The sequence below is a fragment of the Procambarus clarkii genome, chromosome 62, assembly GCF_040958095.1.
Source record: "Procambarus clarkii isolate CNS0578487 chromosome 62, FALCON_Pclarkii_2.0, whole genome shotgun sequence".
Taxonomy (NCBI): domain Eukaryota; kingdom Metazoa; phylum Arthropoda; class Malacostraca; order Decapoda; family Cambaridae; genus Procambarus; species Procambarus clarkii.
In genome coordinates, this window is record NC_091211.1 from 5,997,954 (window position 1) to 6,022,441 (window position 24,488).

The 24,488-nt window shown below is 44.4% G+C and overlaps 1 protein-coding gene across 2 annotated transcripts in view; it reads right to left on the reverse strand.

Annotated features, from left to right (window-relative positions):
- Window positions 1-24,488, reverse strand: part of LOC123766633 (murinoglobulin-2) — a 585,294-nt gene that overhangs the window by 86,551 nt on the left and 474,255 nt on the right. For both annotated transcript variants that reach the window (XR_011223484.1, XM_069308162.1), the window contains exons 22-23: window positions 17,135-17,239; window positions 2,641-2,914 (exon numbers count right to left, since the gene is read on the reverse strand). Coding sequence is in view for 1 of the 2 variants with exons in the window: in XM_069308162.1 (XP_069164263.1) it covers window positions 2,641-2,914; window positions 17,135-17,239 (379 nt within the window). In the remaining variant the exon portion in view is untranslated. The remainder of the gene's footprint in view (window positions 1-2,640; window positions 2,915-17,134; window positions 17,240-24,488) is intronic.

Sequence of the window (24,488 nt, forward strand, 5' to 3'; positions counted from 1 at the left end):
TGACGGGAAAAACATGCTTTTTTGAAAAGTTGTGTTTTTTGGGTGTTTTTCAAGTGAGGAAAATCTTCGAAACCTCTTTACCGATTGCTTTGAAATCTTGACACAACATTGCATTCGAATAGGCGAGTGTTTTCATATACCTACTGTATACATGCCTCACCTGTGACAGGAAAAAACATGCTTTAAACAAAAAAAACAGCGCTATCTGTTGGACATAAGAGAACACATGCTGTAATCTCCGAAAATTCTCCACCTATTGCCTTGAAATTTTGACACGACGTTCCTTTCGAATACGTGTGTGTTTTGATATACCTACTATTTAGATGCCACACCTGTAACAGGTAAAAACATGCCTTTTAAAAAAAACAGCACCATCTGTTGCACGTAAGAGAAACATATGATATAAAGATATGTTACGATTCAATATCAATGTTTCCGATTGCATTGATGTATGGAATTTTCATAAATTTTGATTTTTTTTTTTTAATTAATTATTTTTTGTGACAATGGGTTGGAATTGAGCTGTGTTTTTTTACCTATACCGTTCATTTTGTTGGAATAGCTTATTTCTTTCTTTTTTCATTTTTTCATTCCCTTTTTTTAACTGTTCTTATTTTTCAGTGCAATTGGTGGTTAAATTGAGCTGTGTCGATTGATCGGCGTTTGAATTGAAATATTTCGTTAGTAATTTTTGTTTTTGTTTTGAAAACAAGAAAATGGACAACACGTTAATTTCACAGCTGCAAATGTGCAACAAACAACTATGAATCCACCGGCTACAGCAACGTTAACTGCTTTCTTCACGTTATGTCAAAATTTTGCGTTTGCGAAAACACTGCTGTATTTGGAAGTGCCTACATATTACACATGGATTACCAGTAGAAAATCATTTGAACAACGCAAACGAGGAGAGCGAGTCGACGGACAACCTGGCATATTCACACAAACTACGATAGGCAGACTGTACACCGTGCATTCCAATCAGGATGCATGCTTCTTTCTTCGCATGCTGTTGGTAAAGGTCCCCGGTCCAACGTCTTTCCAGCAATTGAGATTTTTCAGCGGCGTAGCACATGCCACTTTCCGTAGTACATGTCAAGCTCTGAATTTATTGGAGAACGACCGACACTGGGATGTATGCATTAATGACGCGTCCAACACGTCACATCCAAATCAAATTCGTGCATTGTTTGCAGTCATATTGACCACCGGCTCTCTTTCATCTCGAACAGAGTTATGGGAGAAACACAAATCGCACATGGCTGAAGATATTGTCAGTCGAATACGCAAGGAAAATTCAAATATGAACATGATTTTCACAGCAGAAATCTACAACGAAGCGTTGATAATGATTGAAGATTTATGCTTAGAATTCGCGAACAAAGTTCTCAACCAATTGGGAATGCCGTCACCAAATCGTTCTGCTGCTGCTTCGTTCGATGTAGAATTGCATGGTGAACAAAATTACAACACGGGGGATCTGTTGTCGTAGGTGCAATCAAATATTCTTAAAGTAACGCTTGAGCGAAAAGGCATTTACGATCAAATAATTCAAACTGTCAATAACGGGTTTGGAGAAATCTTCTACGATGCGTCATGAGGAACTGTAAAACCTCTCTAAATAGATTGATTTTGGCAGCATTTCGATCCCAAAATGGCATAACCTTAGCTCTTGCATCGTCTGCAATAGCTACGACATTGTTACCAAATGGAAGAACTGCTACTTCGGCTTTGACATTGCTATTGAATATGCAATTCATTGAAACTCCCACGTGCAACATTTCCAAAGCATCCAGCACGGGAAAAGTATTGCAGAAATGTAAACTTATTGTTTTGGATGAATGCACAATGGCCTACAAAAAATCGCTCGAGGCTCGTGATTGCTCATTGCAAGATTTTCGTGGAAACATCGGACCATTTGGGAACACATTAACATTGCTTGCAGGAGATTTCAGGCAAACATTACCTGTAATTCCTCGATAAGAGTCCGTCGACACTGTTGAGGAAGCAGATGAAGAGGTTAGTTATCCAACAGAATTTTTTAATTCACTCGATCTGCCAGGGATACCAATACATGTACGGCAATTAAAAATGTGCGTGCCAATTATCATGTTGCAAAATATCAATCAGCTAAAGCTTTGCAACGTCACGCGCCTTGCTGTAAAACAATTAATCAGCCACGTCATAGAAGCAACAATCTTGACAGCACCTTTCAAAGGTGAAGATGTCCTCATTCCTCACATTCCTATGATTCCAACAGACATGCCATTTCATTTTAAGATATTGTTATTTCCAATATGATTGGCGTTTGCAATCACCATCAACAAAGCTCAGGACCAATCTTTAGAATTGTGCAGTTTATATCTAGACACGGAATGCTTCTCATAGGGACAATTATATGTTGCGTGTTCTAGAGTTGGCAGACCAGACAATCTCTATATCTCCACAGACAATGGAACAACAAAAAATATTGTATACCCACAAGCATTGTGAAATTAAACATATTAGAAACGTGCGTTTTCTCTTTTCTTTCTATTCCATTTAACCAGACTGAGCCACAGCAACGCGTGGCGGGTACAGCTAGTTATATATAATAATTCAATCAAGTAACATACTGCTCACTATTATGAGAACACATACCTGCTTCAGATGGATTTTCCCAGTACATGGACTGAGAGTCCTTCACAGCTGCAGTAATGAGCTGCTGTATGGCTGCCTCTGCTTCAGACAACCTAGCCAATGCCAGAGCATATGCCTTCAGTGCTAATGTATAGGTATCCTGGGCTATGTCCTGCATTAAGCAGTTAGCTGCACCACTCACTGCTTCACTTGACGATTGCTCACCAGCCTCCAGTAGAGAAATGAGCACATAGGCTGTTATTGGCAGAGGGTTGCCATGGCTTCCAATACCACCCTGTAAATTATATTTATATTTAATGAATGGAGATCTTTCTTCTACAACATATTTCAATAATTACTGGATAACAATAAAACTATTTGGTAATAAATTGGTAAAAGTTTTTTGTTTAACTAAATATTTATATATGAATTCCACACACATATGCAGTCATCTGTTAGTTAAGTGTAAATGCAACAAATTCCGTCGAGTTTGATATATGAATTATTCCAATAAAGTATTGTCTCAAAAGCTCGATCCCTATGATGACCAAAGCACACGTCGGAAATTGAAGAGACGACGACGCTTCGGTCCGTCCTGAACCATTATCATGTCGTGTGTGTAGGCAGAGAAATTATTGTTGTTGTTTTGATTCAGATACTCAGAACAAATAGTTGCAAGTAGCACGGGCTATGGTGAACCCATAGTGGACATACCTGGCACAGGAACAGGGCTCTATGTGATGGGAGAGAGAGTGATTGATGAAGATTAAGCACCCAGGAGGTGGCACAGGAACAGGGCTCTATGTGATGGGAGAGAGAGTGATTGATGAAGATTAAGCACCCAGGAGGTGGCACAGGAATATATAGCTCTTAAGTTTGTTTGTTTTTTATTTATTTTTACATGCAAGCATGCAAGGGAAATACAATAAATACAATAAAATAACATGAAAACAAAATGAACAAAACAAGAAGCCACCGGCCAGAAGGACCGACAGCACAGGGCAGCAATGCGCAAAATGGAGAAACGCATGAGAAACACAGCATACAACAACGCATGAGAAACACAGCATACAACAACGCATGAGAAACACAGCATACAACAAGACACAAAATAGAAAACAATAACAAAGAAGCAAACAATGCAAGGAATAAAACAAAACATAGGAACAATATAAACAAATCATACAAGCACCGGCCGGAAGGACCGACAACAACACACATCATAAGGTATAAAAGAAAATACAACACAAGAAAATACACAACACACAACAAGCCATAAAAACAAAGGAAAAATAAAAAAATAAAAATAAAACACAACACAACAAGGTAATACATGAATAGAACACACAGGGGAAAGCAACAACACAAAAACAAATACATAAATAAGAACACTCACTGCAAAACGGCGGCCCATCAACAAACAAAGGGACAGGTACGGGCACAAAATACAGTAGGGCAAACAAAACGCCAGAGGGGCACACAACACTACAATTAGCAATGAAACATGAAATCAGCGGACATACTTGCCCGAGAACAAGACCTGCGGGAACCGCACATTGAACGCCTCCCAATGCAACCACCCCCAAGTGTCCCTTACACCCACCGGGGACACCATTTCATCCGGAACCTTAGCAACAAACACCCTCAAACAGGGGACCCAAATGGTATCACTTCTGACTCGAGTAACTGCCACTATCCCCCACATCATGGGATTCCTCCCCACCATGAAATTCCCCCGGCTCGTCATTCAGCAGTAACTCAGCAATCGCCGACCAGTGACCCGGTGGCATTACAGACGCCGGCAACACGTCCTCCAGGCCCCCAATACACACCCTCACAGGAAGGGCCCGGACATAGGGCACCACCACAGGGGCACCAGTGGCCACGGGCACACCACCAGACGACTACAGGGAACCAGGGCGGCGCGCTTCCTCCCGTAGTGTCACAACCAGGCCACGCCCAGCACCAGCAACCACACCATCCCTGGGAGCTGGAGCCACCACCTCCCACTGCGGAGAGTCCCCAGGCGGTGAAGGAACAGAAGGCACCCCCGAGACACGGGCACCAGCACCAGCAGGCACATGAACCTCCGCCACCACTAACCGCGGAGACATCGACGCATCCGGTTCCACATCGTTAGCACCCGAAGACCCGCAGTCACTGAAGTCCCCAACATCGGCCCAGGCAGAAGACGAACGCCGGGAACGTTTGGGCTCTGGCCGGATATCGTCAGAGCCGGAAGCGGACCCACAAACCCAGGCACCACCAGCCGGACGAACCGACGCCCAACGCAGAATGGCAGCAGCCTCCACCAGAGGAACCGGGCCACACACAGTAGGAGGCTCCACAGCCACCCCAGCACCCAGCACAGCCAGGACCCGAGGCAAGGACACAGGGCCAGGCGCAACAGCCGAAGACGAGGGAGAAGACGGCGACGCATCACAGTGATCACCAGGAAGGCCCTCAAGAGTAGCGGAGGTAGTGACAGGAGCACGTAGATCATCCGACGGCACTTCACGACCCGGAGGAGGGTCTGCAACGGCCGGAGGAACGTCGGGCGACGCATAGGGAGCCGCATCCGCTAACTGGATGCTCACTCATCCCCGGAGACCCCCTCCAGAGGGAGCGGCGGGAAATACTCTTCCCGGAACAAGTTGACCGGAGCCCCTGGATCCGCAGTGCAACCAGCAGCCTGATGCCCCAACATGCCACACCGGAAACAAGTACAGGGCTGCCGGGCATAAAACACCCGCACGTAGTACTCTAAAAGCCGGACAGAGGATGGAATGTCCGACCTCAGGCACATCCCGAGGGTACGAATGTTCGTCTTCACTCCCGTATACTTCCCAGAAGATAGCTTGTGCATCCTCACTGACGACGGAGCCATACCTCTGGAAGAAACGCCGGAGGGACTCTGGAAACTCCATGGAGGCTCCATGCACACTCACATACGTTACGGCTCCACTCCGATCGGAAATGGCCACAGATCCAGAGCCATCCGGCAACTGCAAGGTACGGCCCTCGTACTTCCGGAGAAAGTAACGGTACGCCGCCTCTTCCACAAACTTGATCACCCGACAAGCAGTCACTAGCTCAACCCCGTAGATCTCCACGACCGGGAGATGGAGTACGTCACACATGACCTATTCCACGAGAGGATGCCCTGCACGGCAGGTAAACTCCAAACTCACGGAGTTTACCCTCATAACAGGAGGAATATGGCCGCTCATCGCAAAAGCGCCACGTCAACACCAGCCAGAGACAGCAGGGAGGGTAGAGACACCCACACCCCCTGCCCAATACCTCTTAAGTGGTAGATTTTTTGGAGTGAATGTGTACTGTGTACTGTGTTCTGAGGTCGCATTTAAATCGTCAGGCTGCTATCACGGGGAAAGGATACTGTTTGACAGCATTTATGAGGCTCTCCAGCTGCTGGACACCTTTTTTGACCAAAAGAGTGGCAGTGTTGATTGCTTTAAGGTGACTACTGCAAGATTCATGAACTCTTTAAGCTCTTCTAAGGTCGGTGGTTGCTTCACATTCCAGGAGATAGTGAAGTAGTGACTTTTCTGTGATTGTTTGGCAGAAGATGCATTCTCTCTGTCTGGGTTCACCAATCTCCCAGTTGCATCTGTAACCTAGACGTAGTCTACATAACCGAACTGCTATTTCTCTGTGAATTCCTTTTGGGATGTTTAACCATTCTTAATTGGTGGATACCAAATTAATATAGGTATCCACCAATATATATTGCCATATATATTGGTGAAAATACCATATTACAGAGGGCGAACTTTCTGCTGATGAAGGAAATTCCTTGAAGAAGGTAAGTGTAAGGTAAAAAGTTAAGAACAGAATAAAAGGTAACGAATGGGATGAAGGAAGTATGGGATTGGTAAGAATAAGAGTAGGGTAAGGAAAAATAAAGGGAAGTCTTATATTAGGTCCCGATTGTTAAAATAAGCCTAGAACATTTTGGGTGTGTACTGTGAAAGGGAAGAGTCAACAGCAACAAAGCCTGGACTAAGGTTCATGATGAGCAGGTTGTGTATTAGAGCCGATTCGACAAGACGGCGTCTGTGATGAGTAGAGGCAGGAAAGATTATTTTAGAAGATCATTCAATTGGATGTTTAGAATCCCATTATTGGAAATTTCCAACACTTATTTACTAATCCTTAATACAACAGGATGTATTTCTAGTACTAGGCGTCATAATTAACCAACACTACTATTCAGTAGTTTAGTGATATTGAGTTTAATACAACAAGTATATTGTATTAAACTCTCTTTAGACGTAATAACGTTTCATTTCCCCAAAAATTCTGGTCGAGTGTTGCATCAGCCCACACGACTAGGGGAAATTTTTTTACATTAAGTATATTGTATTAAACTCTCATTATTTCTGAATTCTTTAATAAGAATCATCAGCCAATAATTCTATTGTCATGAATATTCAGTGAGTTAAGGCTGACTGACTTATCGTGGAATAAGCAATATAGTATTATCTGCAAGTAATAGTTTATACAGATACAAACTGTTGCTCCACCGCATTCATGTATAACTAAAATTCTATCCAGCACACTCTTCTATCGAACAGTTATTTAATTTTTAAGAAATGAGAATTTATATATTGTCATATAAGACAAATTAATTCTCAGTAATTTATGATAAACCTTAGTTCTATTAACTCGGGAAATTAAATATATCATAGAAAATATTTAGCGCGTCTCAGCACGACTGCGCATGCTCGAGCTACCCGAGGTGGAGGGAGAGACTTGGCAAGCGACGCTATGATCAGGGAGAATGTCGGGAAGCTGCTGGTAGAACCGTCTTAATAGAGAGCCATCCGTGCAGCTACGGGCGCCATCAAGACATAACAGCTTCATTATCTCACAGACACGGTGTCCGGCTTACCAGTTTGTCCTTATTTTATTTCTTGTGGCCACATTGAATAATTTAGATAGGACGGAATGTCGTCATGACCCATACCAGTCAAAACAAACCCGTAAGTCTCATTCCCTTTATCTCCCCACTTTGATTTTTATGAATACTTGAGAAATTATATATTCTCCAATAGATTTTACATATGAATCGTCTTTCAGCCGGAGTTCAAAGAGAAGCGAGACGAGAAATTTCACAACGATCACGTGTTCCCAGAGTAACCCTCTGAAACAAGTTTCACGACGACGAGTTTACTAGTTTACGGGAAGCATGCTACTCCTTCTACCCACAGCTAAGCTGTCTATACATTTTCTGTAGATAGCTTGTGGTATTAATTATTGATTTACTAATATTGTATTATTACATATTATTTATATATATGAATTATGAATTAATGCGCATTAGCATTTCATTATCTCATTATTTGAAATACTTTATTTTCTATTTACTTTTTAACCCCCCCCCAAGTATAAGTATGTGGAGGGACTTGGCTCTACAGTTTACAGTAAACTACAGTTCATATAGTATTCATTAATAGATTTCATTTTTACTTTATATAAGAGATCCATAGGCACTGGTTCTCTAATTTATTTTATTTTCATAAGAATGGTCCTTCGAATTATATATTAGATTATTGTCATTATTTTGGAGTCAGAATTTCCCACACCCATGACAGAAGAGACCATTGTTTGTATCTGCAGACTTAACACTTCTTTTATATTCCTTAAGTCTATCATTTAGTGGACTAAATGATAGACTTAATGTCCATAGAAGAGAGCATTGTTTGTGTCTGCAGACTTAACACTTCTTGTATGTTCCTTAAGTCTATCATTTAGTGGACTAAATGATAGACTTAATGTCCTCTCCAATACTTTCCCCAAAGTATTGGAAAGGACAAGTAAGTAATTATCAAAAGAGGGCACCAAGTCAGGTAGAAGTCAGGAATAAGAAACACCTTTACGACAGATGGGAAAGGTGCGATTAGTCTCCTCAGCGGCAGCATCCGCATACTCATTGAAGGAAATTTTATTTTTTATTTTTATTACATATATATATATATATATATATATATATATATATATATATATATATATATGAAGATGAGGGCGAAAATCTGATGGACAAGATTCAAGAAGGAGCTTATGAGTAAGGAAAGACAGAGGAAGATGAGAACCAGAGCTAATAGTCGGAAAGTGCGAACCCAGTTCGGCTGTGACCGACACCGGATCCGCCACAAGAGAACCATGGAGGTGAAGGACTGGCGAGACATCTGGAACAAACTTACCCACTATCTTATGGATTTTCTTCCTGATCAGGGGCAGAGGAGTGTCAGTCGTGATAGTGGAGACATAAGATTTCCAACTCTCACGTTTAGCAATACTGATGGCCCTATGGGCCACCGTACTCGCCTTCCTAAACAAACAAACAAACAAAAGAAGCAGCCACCTGGCGGCGTCGGTGTTTCTTCCAGGCTGCACGCTTACAGCGGACTGCCCGAGCACAGTCTGCATTCCACCAGGGAACGCACTTCAGTGCGCCCCAGGCGGTAGAGCGAGGAACCGAGTGGAGGGCAGCGTTGAATATGGTGTCATGAAAAAGGAGGAGGGCTCGAGTAGAGGCAGAGCGGAAGGCAGAAGCTCAGATTCCTGAGCTTCTCGAGTTCTATCATATCTAAATTTGAAACCTCAGTATGAAGTCAGCCTCCACCCAATCACTTCCTAGTGAACAAATCTCCTTGTGCATTCCCATTTATTAACTACTCTGACACTAAAAAGATCTTTCTAATGTCTCTGTGGCTCATTTGGGTACCCAGCTTTCCCCTGTGTATTCACAAGTTGAGGTTGCGGGGGTTGAGCTCTGCTCTTTCGGCCCAACTGTCAACTGTCAATCAATCAACTGATACTAACAACTAACTAATTACTATTTTTTCAACACACACACACACACACACACACACACACACACACACACACACACACACACACACACACACACACACACACACACACACACACACACACACCCAGGAAGCAGCCTGTAACATCTGTCTAACTCCGAGGTACCTATTTACTGCTAGGTAATAGGGGCATCAAGATGAAAGAAACTCTGCCCATTTTGTTTTTGTTATCACCGGGGATCGAGCATTGACCTTAGAATTACGAGTTCAGAGCACTATCCTCTCAGCTAGCAGGCCCATTGTGCATGTGTATTAACCTGGATGTGCTTGCGAGGGTTGAGCTCTACTCTTTCGGCCCGTCTCTCAACTGTCCATCAATCAACTGTTAATAACTACTAACTAATTTATTTATTTTTCCCCATACACACACCCCCATGAAGCAGTCAGTAACAGCTGTCTAACTCCAAGGTACTTATTTACTGCTAGGTAACAGGGGCATCAGGGTAAAAAGAAACTCAGCCAATTTTTGTTTCCGCCGGCGCCGGGAATGGAACTCTGGTCCACAGAACTATGTATCCAGCGTGCCGTCCACTCAGCCACCAGAGCCATCCACTCTGTTGTGTGTGTGTGTGTGTGTGGGTGTGTGTGTGTGTGTGTGTGTGTGTGTGTGATGTGTGTGTGTGTGTGTGTGTGTGTGTGTGTGTGTGTGTGTGTGTGTGTGTGTGTGTGTACTCACCTATTTGTGCTTGCAGGGGTTGAGCTGTGGCTCTTTGGTCCCGCCTCTCAACTGTCAATCAACTGGTGTACAGATTCCAGAGCCTACTGGGCTCTATCATATCTACATTTCAAACTGTGTATGGAGTCAGCCTTCACCACATCACTGCCTAATGCATTCCATCCGTTAACTACTCTGACACTGAAAAAGTTCCTCCTGACGTCCCTGTGGCTCATGTGGGTACTCAGTTTTCACCTGTGTCCCCTTGTTCGCGTCCCACCAGTGTTAAATAGTTTATCCTTATTTATCCGATCGATTCCCGTGAGGATTTTGTAGGTTGTGATCATGTCTCCCCTTACTTTTCTGTCTTCCAGTGTCGTAAGGTGCATTTCCCGCAGCCTTTCCTCGTAACTCATGCCTCTTAGTTCTGGGACTAGTCTAGTGGCATACCTTTGGACTTTGTCCACCTTCTTCTTGTGCTTGATAAGGTACGGGCTCCATGCTGGGGCCGCATACTCCAGGATTGGTCTTACATATGTGGTGTACAAGATTCTGAATGATTCCTTACACAGGTTCCTGAACGCTGTTCTGATGTTAGCCAGCCACGCATATGCCGCAGACGTTATTCTTTTTATGTGGCTTCAGGAGACAGGTTTGGTGTGATATCAACTCCAAGATCTTTCTCTCTGTCCATTTCATTAAGTACTTCATCTCCTATTCTGTATCCTGTGTCTGGCCTGCTGTTTCCACTGCCTAGTTTCATTACTTTGTATTTACTCGGGTTGAACTTCAACAGCCATTTGTTGGACCATTCACTCAGTCTGTCTAGGTCATCTTGTAGCCTCCTACTATCATCCTCTGTTTCAATCCTCCTCATAATTTTTGCATCATCGGCAAACATTGAGAGAAACTATTCTATACCCTCTGGGAGATCATTTACATATACCAGAAACAGTATAGGTCCAAGGACTGACCCCTGCGGGACTCCACTTGTAACGTCTCGCCAATCTGAGACCTCACCCCTCACACTGACTCGTTGTCTCCTGTTGCTTAGGTACTCCTTTATCCAATGGAGTACCTTCCCTCTCACTCCAGCCTGCATCTCCAACTTTCGCACTAGCCTCTTGTGTGGCACTGTATCAAAGGCTTTCTGACAATCCAAAAATATGCAGTCTGCCCACCCTTCTCTTTCTTGCCTTATTTTTGTTGCCTGGTCGTAGAATTCAAGTAACCCTGTGAGGCAGGACCTGCCATCCCTGAACCCATGTTGATGCTGTGTTACAAAGTTCTTTCGCTCCAGATTCTCCACTAGCTTTCTTCGCACAATCTTCTCCATCAGCTTGCATGGTATGCAGGTTAGGGACACTGGCCTGTAGTTCAGTGCCTCCTGTCTTGCCCCTTTCTTGTATATTGGGACTACGTAAGCTGCTTTCCAAATTTCTGGCAGTTCCCCTCTTGCCAGTGATTTGTTATACACTATGGAGAGTGGTAGGCACAGTTCTTCTGCTCCTTCCTTTAGTATCCAAGGGGAGATTCCATCAGAGCCTATAGCCTTTGTCACATCCATCTCTAGTAAACACTTCCTTACTTCCCCGCTGTAATCTCAAACTCTTCCAGTGGTTCCTGGTTAGCTATTCCCTCTCTTATCTGTGGAATTTCTCCTTGCTCTAAGGTGAAGACCTCCTGGAATTTCTTATCCAGTTCCTCACACACTTCCTTGTCGTTTGTATTGAATCCTTTCGCCCCTATCCTTAATTTCATAACCTATTCCTTTACTGTTGTTTTTCTCCTGATGTGGCTATGCAGCCATTTAGGCTGAGTCTTTGCCTTGCTTGCGATGTCATTTTCGTATTGTCTTTCTGCCTCTCTTCTCATCGTGACATATTCATTCCTGGCATTCTGGTATCTCTCTCTGCTCTCCAGTGTCCTGTTATTCCTATAGTTTCTCCATGCCCTTTTACTTTGCTGCTTAGCTAGCCTACATCTCTGATTAAACCATGGGTTTCTCATCTTCATTTCACTGTTTTCCTTTTGGACTGGGACAAACTTGTTTGCTGCGTCCTTGCAATTCTGCGTGATGTAATCCATCATATCTTGGGCCGTCTTTCCCCTGAGCTCTGTCAGGAGAAAGTTTGTGTGTGTGTGTGTGTGTGTGTGTGTGTGTGTGTGTGTGTGTGTGTGTGTGTGTGTGTGTGTGTGTGTGTGTGTGTGTGTGTGTGTGTGTGTGTACTCACCTAATTGTGCTTGCGGGGGTTGAGCTCTGGCTCTTTGGTCCCGCCTCTCAACCGTCAATCAACTGGTGTACAGATTCCTGAGCCTACTGGGCTCTATCATATCTACATTTAAAACTGTGTATGGAGTCAGCCTCCACCACATCACTTCCTAGTGCATTCCATTTACTAACTACTCTGACACTGAAAAAGTTCTTTCTAATGTCTCTGTGGCTCATTTGGGTACTCAGTTTCCACCTGTGTCCCCTTGTTCGCGCCCCTCCAGTGTTGAAAAGTTCATCCTTGTTTACCCGGTCGATTCCCCTGAGGATTTTGTAGGTTGTGATCATGTCCCCCCTTACTCTTCTGTCTTCCAGTGTCGTAAGGTGCATTTCCCGCAGCCTTTCCTCATAACTCATGCCTCTTAGGTCTGGGACTAGTCTAGTAGCATACCTTTGGACTTTTTCCAGCTTCGTCTTGTGCTTGACAAGGTACGGGTTCCATGCTGGGGCCGCATACTCCAGGATTGGTCTTACATATGTGGTGTACAAGATTCTGAATGATTCCTTACACAGGTTCCTGCACGCCGTTCTGATGTTAGCCAGCCTCGCATATGCCGCAGACGTTATTCTCTTTATGTGGGCTTCAGGAGACAGGTTTGGTGTGATATCAACTCCTAGATCTTTCTCTCTGTCTGTTTCATTAAGTACTTCATCTCCTATTCTGTATCTTGTGTCTGGCCTCCTGTTTCCACTGCCTAGTTTCATTACTTTGCATTTACTCGGGTTGAACTTCAACAGCCATTTGTTGGACCATTCACTCAGTCTATCTAGGTCATCTTGTAGCCTCCTACTATCATCCTCTGTTTCAATCCTCCTCATAATTTTTGCATCGTCGGCAAACATTGAGAGGAACGAATCTATACCCTCTGGGAGATCATTTACATATACCAGAAACAGTATAGGTCCAAGGACTGACCCCTGCGGGACTCCACTTATAACGTCTCGGCAATCTGAGACCTCACCCCTCACACAGACTCGTTGTCTCCTGTTGCTTAGGTACTCCTCTATCCACCAGAGTACCTTCCCTTTCACTCCAGCCTGCGTCTCCAACTTTCGCACTAGACTCTTGTGTGGCACTGTATCAAAGGCTTTCTGACAATCCAAAAATATGCAGTCTGCCCACCCTTCTCTTTCTTGCCTTATTTTTGTTGCCTGGTCGTAGAATTCAAGTAAGCCTGTGAGGCAGGACCTGCCATCCCTGAAACCATGTTGATGCTGTGTTACAAAGTTCCTTCGCTCCAGATGCTCCACTAGTTTTTTTCGCACAATCTTCTCCATCAGCTTGCATGGTATGCAGGTTAGGGACACAGGCCTGTAGTTCAGTGCCTCCTGTCTATCCCCTTTCTTGTATATCGGAACTACGTTAGCTGCTTTTCAAATATCTGGCAGTTCCCCTGTTGCCAGTGATTTGTTATACACTATGGAGAGTGGTAGGCACAGTTCTCCTGCTTCTTCCTCTAGAACCCAAGGGGAGATTCCATCTGGGCCTATAACCTTTGTCACATCCCACTCTAGTAAACACTTCCTTACTTCCTCGCTGGTAATCTCAAACTCTTCCAGTGGTTCCTGGTTAGCTATTCCCACATTTACCTCTGGAATTTCTCCTTGCTCGAAGGTGAAGACCTTCCGGAATTTCTTATTCAATTCCTCACACACTTCCTTGTCATTTGGAGTGAATCCTTCCGCCCCTATCCTTAATTTCATAACCTGTTCCTTTACTGTTGTTTTTCTCCTGATGTGGCTATGCAACAATTTAGGTTGAGTCTTTGCCTTGCTTGCGATGTCATTTTCGTATTGTCTTTCTGCCTCTCTTCTCATCGTGACATATTCATTCCTGGCATTCTGGTATCTTTCTCTGCTCTCCAGTGTCCTGTTATTCCTATAGTTTCTCCATGCCCTTTTACTTTGCTGCTTAGCTAGCCCACATTTCTGATTAAACCATGTGTTTCTCATTTTCATTTCTCTGTTTTCTTTTTGGACTGGGACAAACTTGTTTGCTGCGTCCTTGCACTTCTGCGTGATGTAATCCATCATATCTTGGGCCGTCTTTCCCCTGAGCTCTGTTTCCCATGCTATATCTGTTAGGAATTTTCTTATCCCCTCATAGTTTCCCTTTCGGTATGCTAACCTTTTGGTTTCGGTATCCCTCCTCGAGTTCAATAACCCTTCTTTAATCAAGTACTCAAACACCAGTACACTGTGGTCGCTCATTCCTACTGGGTCCTCAAAACCGATTTCTCTTATGTCGGAGTCGTTCAGAGTGAAGACCAGGTCGAGTCTCGCTGGTTCGTCATTGCCTCTCATCCTTGTGGGTTCTCCGACATGCTGGGTTAAAAAGTTTCTTGTCACCACATCCAATAGTTTGGCTCTCCACGTATCCTCGCCTCCATGCGGTTCCTTGTTGTCCCAGTCAATCCTTCCGTGATTGAAGTCGCTCATGATGAGCAGGTGGGATCTATTTCTACAGGCAGCAAAGTGTGTGGGTGTGTGTGTGTGTGTGTGTGTACTCACCTAATTGTGCTTGCGGGGGTTGAGCTCTGGCTCTTTGGTCCCGCCTCTCAACCGTCAATCAACTGGTGTACAGATTCCTGAGCCTATTGGGCTCTATCATATCTACATTTGAAACTGTGAATGGAGTCAGCCTCCACCACATCACTTCCTAATGCATTCCATTTGCTAACTACTCTGACACTGAAAAAGTTCTTTCTAACGTCTCTGTGGCTCATTTGGGTACTCAGCTTCCACCTGTGTCCCCTTGTTCGCGTCCCACCAGTGTTGAAAAGTTCGTCCTTGTTTACCCGGTCGATTCCCCTGAGGATTTTGTAGGTTGTGATCATGTCCCCCCTTACTCTTCTGTCTTCCAGTGTCGTGAGGTGCATTTCCCGCAGCCTTTCCTGTGTGTGTGTGTGTGTGTGTGTGTGTGTGTGTGTGTGTGTGTGTGTGTGTGTGTGTGTGTGTGTGTGTGTACTCACCTATTTGTGCTTGCGGGGGTTGAGCTTCGGCTCTTTGGTCCCGCCTCTCAACTGTCAATCAACTAATGTACAGATTCCTGAGCCTACTGGGGTCTATCATATCTACATTTAAAACTGTGTATGGAGTCAGCCTCCACCACATCACTGCCTAATGCATTCTATCCGTTAACTACTCTGACATTGAAAAAGTTCCTTCTAACGTCTCTGTGGCTCATGTGGGTACTCAGTTTCCACCTGTGTCCCCTTGTTCGCGTCCCACCAGTGTTGAATAGTTTATCCTTGTTTACCTAGTCGATTCCTCTGAGGATTTTGTAGGTTGTGATCATGTCTCCCCTTACTCTTCTGTCTTCCAGTGTCGTAAGGTGCATTTCCCCCAGCCTTTCCTCGTAACTCATGCCTCTTAGTTCTGTGTGCGTGTGTGTGTGTGTGTGTGTGTGTGTGTGTGTGTGTGTGTGTGTGTGTATGTGTGTGTGTGTGTGTGTGTGTGTGTGTGTGTGTGTGTGTGTGTGTGTGTGTGTGTGTGTGTGTGCGTGCGTGTGTGTGTGTGTGTACTCACCTAGTTGTGTCTGCAGGATCGAGCATTGACTCTTGGATCCCGCCTTTCGAGCATCGGTTGTTTACAGCAATGACTCCTGTCCCATTTCCCTATCATACCTGGTTTTAAAATTATGAATAGTATTTGCTTCCACAACCTGTTCCTGAAGTGCATTCCATTTTCCCACTACTCTCACGCTAAAAGAAAACTTCCTAACATCTCTGTGACTCATCTGAGTTTCAAGCTTCCATCCATGTCCCCTCGTTCTGTTACTATTCCGTGTGAACATTTCGTCTATGTCCACTCTGTCAATCCCTCTGAGTATCTTATACGTTCCTATCATGTTCCCCCTCTCCCTTCTTCTTTCTAGTGTCGTAAGGCACAGTTCCCTCAGGCGCATCTCATACCCCATCCCTCGTAGCTCTGGGACGAGTCTCGTTGCAAACCTCTGAACCTTTTCCAGTTTCATTATATGCTTCTTCAGATGGGGACTCCATGATGAGGCGGCATACTCTAAGACTGGCCTTACGTAGGCAGTGTAAAGCGCCCTAAATGCCTCCTTACTTAGGTTTCTGAATGATGTTCTAACTTTTGCCAGTGTAGAGTACGCTGCTGTTGTTATCCTATTTATATGTGCCTCAGGAGATAGATTAGGTGTTACGTCCACCCCCAGGTCTCTTTCACGCGTCGTTACAGGTAGGCTGTTCCCCTTCATTGTGTACTGTCCCTTTGGTCTCCTATCTCCTAGTCCCATTTCCATAACTTTACATTAGCTCGTGTTGAATTCCAGTAACCATTTCTCTGACCATCTCTGCAACCTGTTCAGGTCCTCTTGGAGGATCCTGCAATCCTCATCTGTCACAACTCTTCTCATCAACTTTGCGTCATCCGCAAACATCGACATGTAGGACTCTACGCCTGTAAACATGTTGTTAACATATACAAGAAATAGAATTGGTCCCAGCACCGATCCTTGTGGTACTCCACTTGTTACTGTTCGCCAGTCCGACTTCTCGCCCCTTACCGTGTGTGTGTGTGTGTGTGTGCGTGTGTGCGTGTGTGTGTGTGTGTGTGTGTGTGTGTGTGTGTGTGTGTGTGTGTGTGTGTGTGTGTGTGTGCGCGCGCGCGCGTGCGTGTGTGTGATATATGACACAGGCAGATATATAAACTTACACATCTTACCTTCATGTTTTTATTCAGTACCCTGCCAAACATGTCGAAGCACCCAGTATTCGTCTGCGTCTTCTTCAGCCAAGTTCGACTCATATCCAACTCATTCTCATCAATCTGAGGAAAAAAAAACATTAAATCTTTATACAAACTTGAATTACTGTCATGAAGCCGAATGTGAGCAAACTATTAAGTTGGCGGAACACATTACAAACAGCCGAGGGAAAGACAAATCCCCCCGCCCCTCTTCTGCTGTGACGCTATTATACAGCCAGTCTCACCCCAGGTCATCATCCCCCCGCCCCTCTTCTGCTGTGACGCTATTATACAGCCAGTCTCACCCCAGGTCATCATCCCCCCGCCCCTCTTCTGCTGTGACGCTATTATACAGCCAGTCTCACCCCAGGTCATCATCCCCCCGCCCCTCTTCTGCTGTGACGCTATTATACAGCCTGTCTCACCCCAGGTCATCATCCCCCCGCCCCTCTTCTGCTGTGACGCTATTATACAGCCAGTCTCACCCCAGGTCATCATCCCCCCGCCCCTCTTCTGCTGTGACGCTATTATACAGCCAGTCTCACCCCAGGTCATCATAAGGTCCCTTCCTTAATCGAATTGTGAATCTCACTCGGTCTGGACATAACGTGACAGTTTAAACCCAGATTTAGGAGAGTGATTTGGTCCTCAGTGAGGTTGATTCCTGCAAGGTTCAGGAAGCCATCTCTTGGTCGTGGAATTGCCATAGGTCCTCCATATAACGTTGCTGGGTATAAACTATCACGTTATGTCAAGACCGAGTGAGATGGCCCGGAAAGGTGAGTTGGAAATCCTGTTGGACGACATATTCGACCTCGAGACACAAAAGAAGGTCACTACCAAAGATACCTTACAAGCAGAACTTATTGCGGAAGGAGGAAAGAATCGAGGCAATTACAGAAGCACCATTTTGTCCCCCGAGCTCAAAGCGGCAGCTAAAAGCCTTCGTGAGAACAAGGAGATAGTTGTCAGGAGAGGCGACAAGTCGCCAATATACGTCATTCTTAAAAAAGACGAATATCTGGCGAAAATGAACCTCATACTCTCTGACCAAACTAAATTCCAAAGGGTAACGAAGGACACTACAGCCGAATTGAAAGCAAAGGTCAACAAACTGATCGAAACTGTGAACGCCAAGAAATCCGGACTCCACCTGCCAAAGATTATTGGGGAATATAAACCTGGATATGCGTATGGAAATGTCAAGACACAAGCCTGGAAACCCACTTCGGCCAATCATTAGCCAGATACCCACACCCACGTACAGACTGGCGAAGCGACTCAACGGCCTGCTGGCTCCTTATGTCCCTTGCGCCTTCTGCCTGAAGTCTCCAAAGGAATTTGTTGACTTACTGCGGGGCACACGGGCCACAGGGATAAGAGCCTCGTTGGACGTAGAATCACTGTTCACCAACGTACCTGTGGACGAGACAATCGGGATGATAGCCGACAGAGTGTATCGTGATCCAGCCTGTACTCCTCTTGACATGCCAGAAAATATTCTAAGGAAACTACTCCAAGCTTGTACTAAAGAGGCACCCTTCTTGAGCCCAGAGGGGCACATGTATAAGCAAGTAGATGGGGTCGCCATGGGTTCTCCCCTAGGTGTCCTGTTTGCAAACTTCTACATGGGTACCATCGAGCAAAAAGTCTTAGTCGACATGAACTTGAAACCGGCTATATACTGCAGGTACGTTGACGACATTTTTACACAGGTACCTGATGTCAGACATCTGCAGGAGCTGAAGGAGGCGTTTGAACAGAGTTCCGTGCTACGTTTCACTTACGAGATGGAAAAAGATGGGAAGCTGCCTTTTCTAGATGTAACAGTCATGGAAAAGAGCGGAGGTTTCCACACTGCAGTCTACACTAAGGAAACGAACATAGGAATGTGCCTAAATGCCAACAGCGACTGCCCAGACAGGTACAAGAGGAGTGTTGTTAACGCATATGTCGACCGTGCTCTCAGCCACAGCTCAGAATGGAAGCAAGTCGACGAAGAACTCTGTAGGGTAAGGCAGGTCCCAGTCAACAACGGCTTCTCCAATGGTTTCGTCGAAGACATCATAAGAAGGAAAGTGAAACGCCATGCAACCTCTGAAGAGACAATTAACACAACACCTATACCCCCTATTAGACTATTTTACAGGAACTTCTTTTCCACAGCTCATAAAACGGAGGAAAGGGTCCTGAAAGATATTGTTAATCGAAACGTTATCCCTACAGACAAAAATCAGAGGATACAACTGACGATTTACTATAAAACCAGAAAAACGGCCAGCCTACTCATGAGAAACTCTCCAGGCACAAAGCAGAACGCTTTAAAAGAGACCAACGTCGTCTATGCCTTCAAATGCCCACTTGGGGACTGTAAGCTCCAAAAAACCCAGTATATAGGCAAGACAACAACATCTCTTTCTAGGCGTTTAACGATGCATAAGCAACAGGGCTCCATTAAGGAACATATAATCTCTTCCCATAACCAAACCATCGCCAGAGAAATCCTAGTAAACAACACAGAAATCATCGATAGATACAGCGATAGCAGGCGGCTTGACGTTTGCGAGGCACTACACATCAAGAAGTCAACACCAGCAATCAACAGCCAATTATTGCACAACTATATTCTACCCACCTCAAGGCTCCGCTCCAATATAGAAGCATCAAGAAATATGGACCAATAGGCTTTCTACAAACACTTCTATTCAATACCCATTGTTTCTGTTCTGTCTTGTGTTGATACTTTTAATACCCTATTAATATCCCCTCCTGTTCTGTCTTGTGTTAATGCCACATCACCCTTCCCACCTCACTCAAATGTAGATATAAAATCAGAGATACGTTCTAATCAGTTGTGTATTTGTGAAGTCTTTGAAAATGTAATAAGTTTTACGAAACGCGCCCGTGTCGCGTCAGACTAGAAATAAAAATGAATTTTGGAGAAGTGATTTTTGATTTACCTCCAACAGTGAAGCGTAATGTACGAAAGATTGAGAAAATTCGTGTTAGAATTATTAATCTTACTTTTTCGGTCATATTTAATAATATATGTCTACAGGAAAGACTGCTACCAAAATATACTAATATATATATATATATATATATATATATATATATATATATATATATATATATATATATATATATATATATTGTGATGATAATCTCTTTCAAGAGAGATTGAGCCTGCTCTTTCCTATATCATTTACGTCATTCTACAAGTACAAGATACTACATTAAAGATACGTCCACCAGTAACACAAAACGTTTTGCCCAGGAAGCATAGTGTACCTTGCACCACCAGACACACCGGCTCTCCACTCATCGTCAACGAGCAAACTACCCATTCTCCGCCAGCCTGCTCCTGATTGGCTTGTGTATCGCCGACAGCACCTGCACCTGCACTCACGCCCTCTACCTGAGTCGACGTCTGGGCCAGCTCACGCCGTCCTCTTCAGAATATCTTTGTGCTCTTAGGAGTTGACATCTCTCTCTGGTAGATTAAGCCCTGGCTGTCGTGTACTAAGGGAGGTGGCAGCTTTAGCCAATATTCTCAGCACCTGATTATTATTATTATTGACTTGCACCTTATTTTGTTTTAGAGTAAAATTTCATATCTACTAATTATTCATGTTTTGTTTGTTGACTTGTTTTGAATTTTACGTAAGCCAAGGGATTGTCTTTGTTCATATCTTGTTTTCTAAATTAATTAAAATTTCATTGTTTATATTTTGCTTTTTGCGTGTCTTCCCATTACCTTACCACAGTCAAACAGGCAAGCAGTCTCTTTTCTGTAAGTGTGACAAGGCATTGCCACCTGCCATTGGAGGACTGCCGAACATCAACACTCCAACACTTTACCGTCACATTTCATGGGGGCCTGTCCTAGGAGCTTCACTCAGGTACTAGTACCAGACCGTAAATTTGTGGTAAGCGTATTTGGCTTTGGTACAGTAGCTTTTCACTATTTTCAATATTCAATTTTATTTTCATATGGTGCTGTGTGTATTATGCATTCAGAGAGTAGCATATGGTGAAGGTGAGACAACTTTGGATTACGTGGTGACTGTAGGCCGCAGTCATTCTCTTAATTGGTCATCTCTCCCTTCGTGTTATTACTCGTGTTTACCATCTTTTGTCCCTAGGATATTTCTCATATTTTCGGCAGATCATCATATTGGTACCCTGGTACTGTGGTCTGTCCCCGGGTCCAGAGCACCTAATCATCTGCAATCCGACGGTAGGAGGATAAAGAGGGCCATAGTTCCTCTAGCACGAACTTTGTTGCTGAATTGGGACCTCAGCAGCAGTTCTCGTCACCAGTTGACACCTCGCACCCCTACACGTCGGTCAGAGATGATGATATTTACTTAGGTAGGGAATTAGCTTTCTTTTTTCAGAGCACAAAAGTTCGCTAATTCTGTAAGTATCATATTTCATTTCAATGGGAAAAACTTGCTTATGTCCTATAGAGACTCGGCAAGGTATGCCTACATTCTTGGACTACCTAATTCACCTTTGAGGCAATTAAATGTTTCATTTGTTTTAGAAACTCAGTTTCGCTTACTTAGTAGGATTTTCTTGCCCTTATCCTCTTACATTGAGTACCGGGTACAAGATTTCCTGCGATCTTGATTTATTAATCATTTACCATCTTGAAATTAACATTAATTGTTAAAGATTCCACAGGATAGGTACCAGTTGCCACGTTGTCCTGTTTCTGACATTCAACATATCACAACAGTATATTCGTTGTGCATTTATTTGCTAATTTCACCATGTTTCGTCTCCAAGCTTTCCGTGCAGATCCAGCAGGTGAAATAGGGAACTTAAGTCGTGCCAAGAGGACTGAATTACAAACTCTTGCACATGAGTATCGGCTAGATGTTCCCCATGGAGCCAACAAAAATGAACTGCATAACCTGTTACTGGATTATCTCTTAGAGGAAGGTAAGATTGACTCTGAAACTCACGAAACTTACTCTATTGCAGATAAATCTGATTTGGCAACTATGAAACTCAAACTAGAACTTGCCAAGATCGAACGAGAGCAGCAAAGGGAAGCGGCTGCAATACGAAAAGAAGAACAGGAACGTGAAATCGCCCTCAAGGAACGTGAAACTGCAATACTCCGTGAGCGCGAGTGAGTACAGCTTGAAGCCAAACAACGCCACCTGGAGATGCAACGCGAGCATGACAAACAACAAGCAGCTCTGGCTATGGAATGTCGTCAACAAGAATTCGCGTTGGAAACTACACACCACACTCAACGCCAGCAAGCTACCGCCAGTCTTCCAGTAAGTTTCAATATCTCACATGCAAGTAAGTTAATGCCACCATTCGTAGAGACAGAAGTCGACGTATTTTTTACCACCTTTGAGACCCTTGCTAATAAACTTAGCTGGCCTGCCGACCAATGGGCTACCCTTCTCAGAGTACATCTCACAGGTAGAGCTGCAGTTACGCTCAGTACTTTGGCGTCTGAGAATGACTACCAGACTCTGAAACAAGCAGTGTTGGACGTCTACCTTCTCTCTACCGAAAGCTACCGAAGAAAATTCCGTGACCACCTAAAGGCAAGTACCACCACCTTTCTAGAATTTGCTAATACCAAAAGGAGATATTTTATGTAATGGCTGGAAGCAGCACATGTCTCTACCTTTGCAGAACTCGTCAACCTCATGCTAGTTGAAGAATTCTTGAGGCGTGTGCCGCCTCCTGTCCGTTTATATTTAGCAGATAAAGAAGAGACCGACTACCTAAAGTGTGCTAAGTCGGCTGACACTTACAGCCTCATCCACCGGCTGACACCAGAACCATCCTCCAGTAAGAAGTCGTGGTACAGTTACGAGAAAGTGAGTACCGATCAAGCTGGCTCGCAATTGTACTGTAAGTATTATAGACTCTATGGACATACCATAGATAAATGTGGTAAGTCTCAATACAAAGGTAATACTGAATCCACTAAACCCAAACAGACTCCTCCTAAGTCCGGTAAGCCTGTGATGAACGTTGGTGTTCATGTTAATGATCTTTCTCTCTTCAGTAAACACCTGTATCCTGGAACTGTCTCTACCAACGGTTCAGATCCGGAGGGACGTTTCAAACTGAAGATCTTGAGGGACACAGCGGCTCTTCAATCAATCCTTTTGAAATCAGCTGTGCCCAATATCGCCTACACCGGGGAAACCGTCTTCATCACTGACCTCACTGCTACCACTCCTTATCCTCTCGCCAGAGTCCACCTGGATTGTCCCTTCGTGACCGGTGAAATCCAAGTCGCCATCAGGGAAAAGCCTTTTCCCATGCCTGGAGTGCAACTTCTCCTGGGCAACGACTTGGCAGAAGACCTGCAACCGACCTACCTGATCGTCATGGACAAACCCCAGGTGTGTACCTCTGTAATGGATAATCCCATCTTTGAGTATGCTCCAGCAAAGGTTCAAGAGAGTGATGAAGTTTCTCCTCCGGTTTTGGTGACCACCCGTGCACAAGCTGCACGACCGCAACCAGCTGACTCTACCGCTACCGCTGTCCCTCAAGACCCTCAAAACCTACCTCCCAATCTTACCACGTTGGAGTTCCGTAAGTTACAGAGGGAAGATCTTACCTTGACACCATTATTCTTCCAGGCTGAGACTCAACCTGACAGTATACCTGGGTTCTTTCTAGAGAACGAGTTGCTCTACCGCAGATACAGACCCAGTAAGCTGAAGGAGGAGGACGATTGGGCCAACGTCGAACAACTAGTGATTCCTGCCAGCCTGCGGCCCACTATTCTACACCTGGCCCACGGAGCACTTTCGCACTACGGTTTTAACAAGACCTACCACGGAATCCGTCAAGACTACTACTGGCCAGGTATGGTAAATAGCGTCAAACAGTGTCATACATGTTAGATGGCAGGTAAACCGAACATCTCTATCCCCAGAGCACCACTGACACCCATCCAGGTGCCTGCGGAACCTTTCCACAGACTTATTATAGACTGTGTTGGTCCTTTACCTCGGACCAGTTCTGGCAACGCCTATATACTAACCATCCTGTGTCCTACCACCAGATTCCCCATAGCAGTTCCAGTAAAGAACATTATGGCTGCTACTGTGGTGAAACACTTATTGAAGATCTTCACCCAGTATGGATTTCCAAGGGAGGTTCAGAGCGACTGTGGCACCAACTTCACCAGTGATCTCTTCAAGAAGACACTGGAATAGTTCAACATCACACAGGTATTGTCCAGCCCCTATCATCCTGCTTCACAGGGTTCTCTTGAGCGTAGTCATCAGACTATTAAAGCACTCCTGAAGAAGTTTTGCAATGAAACCTCTAA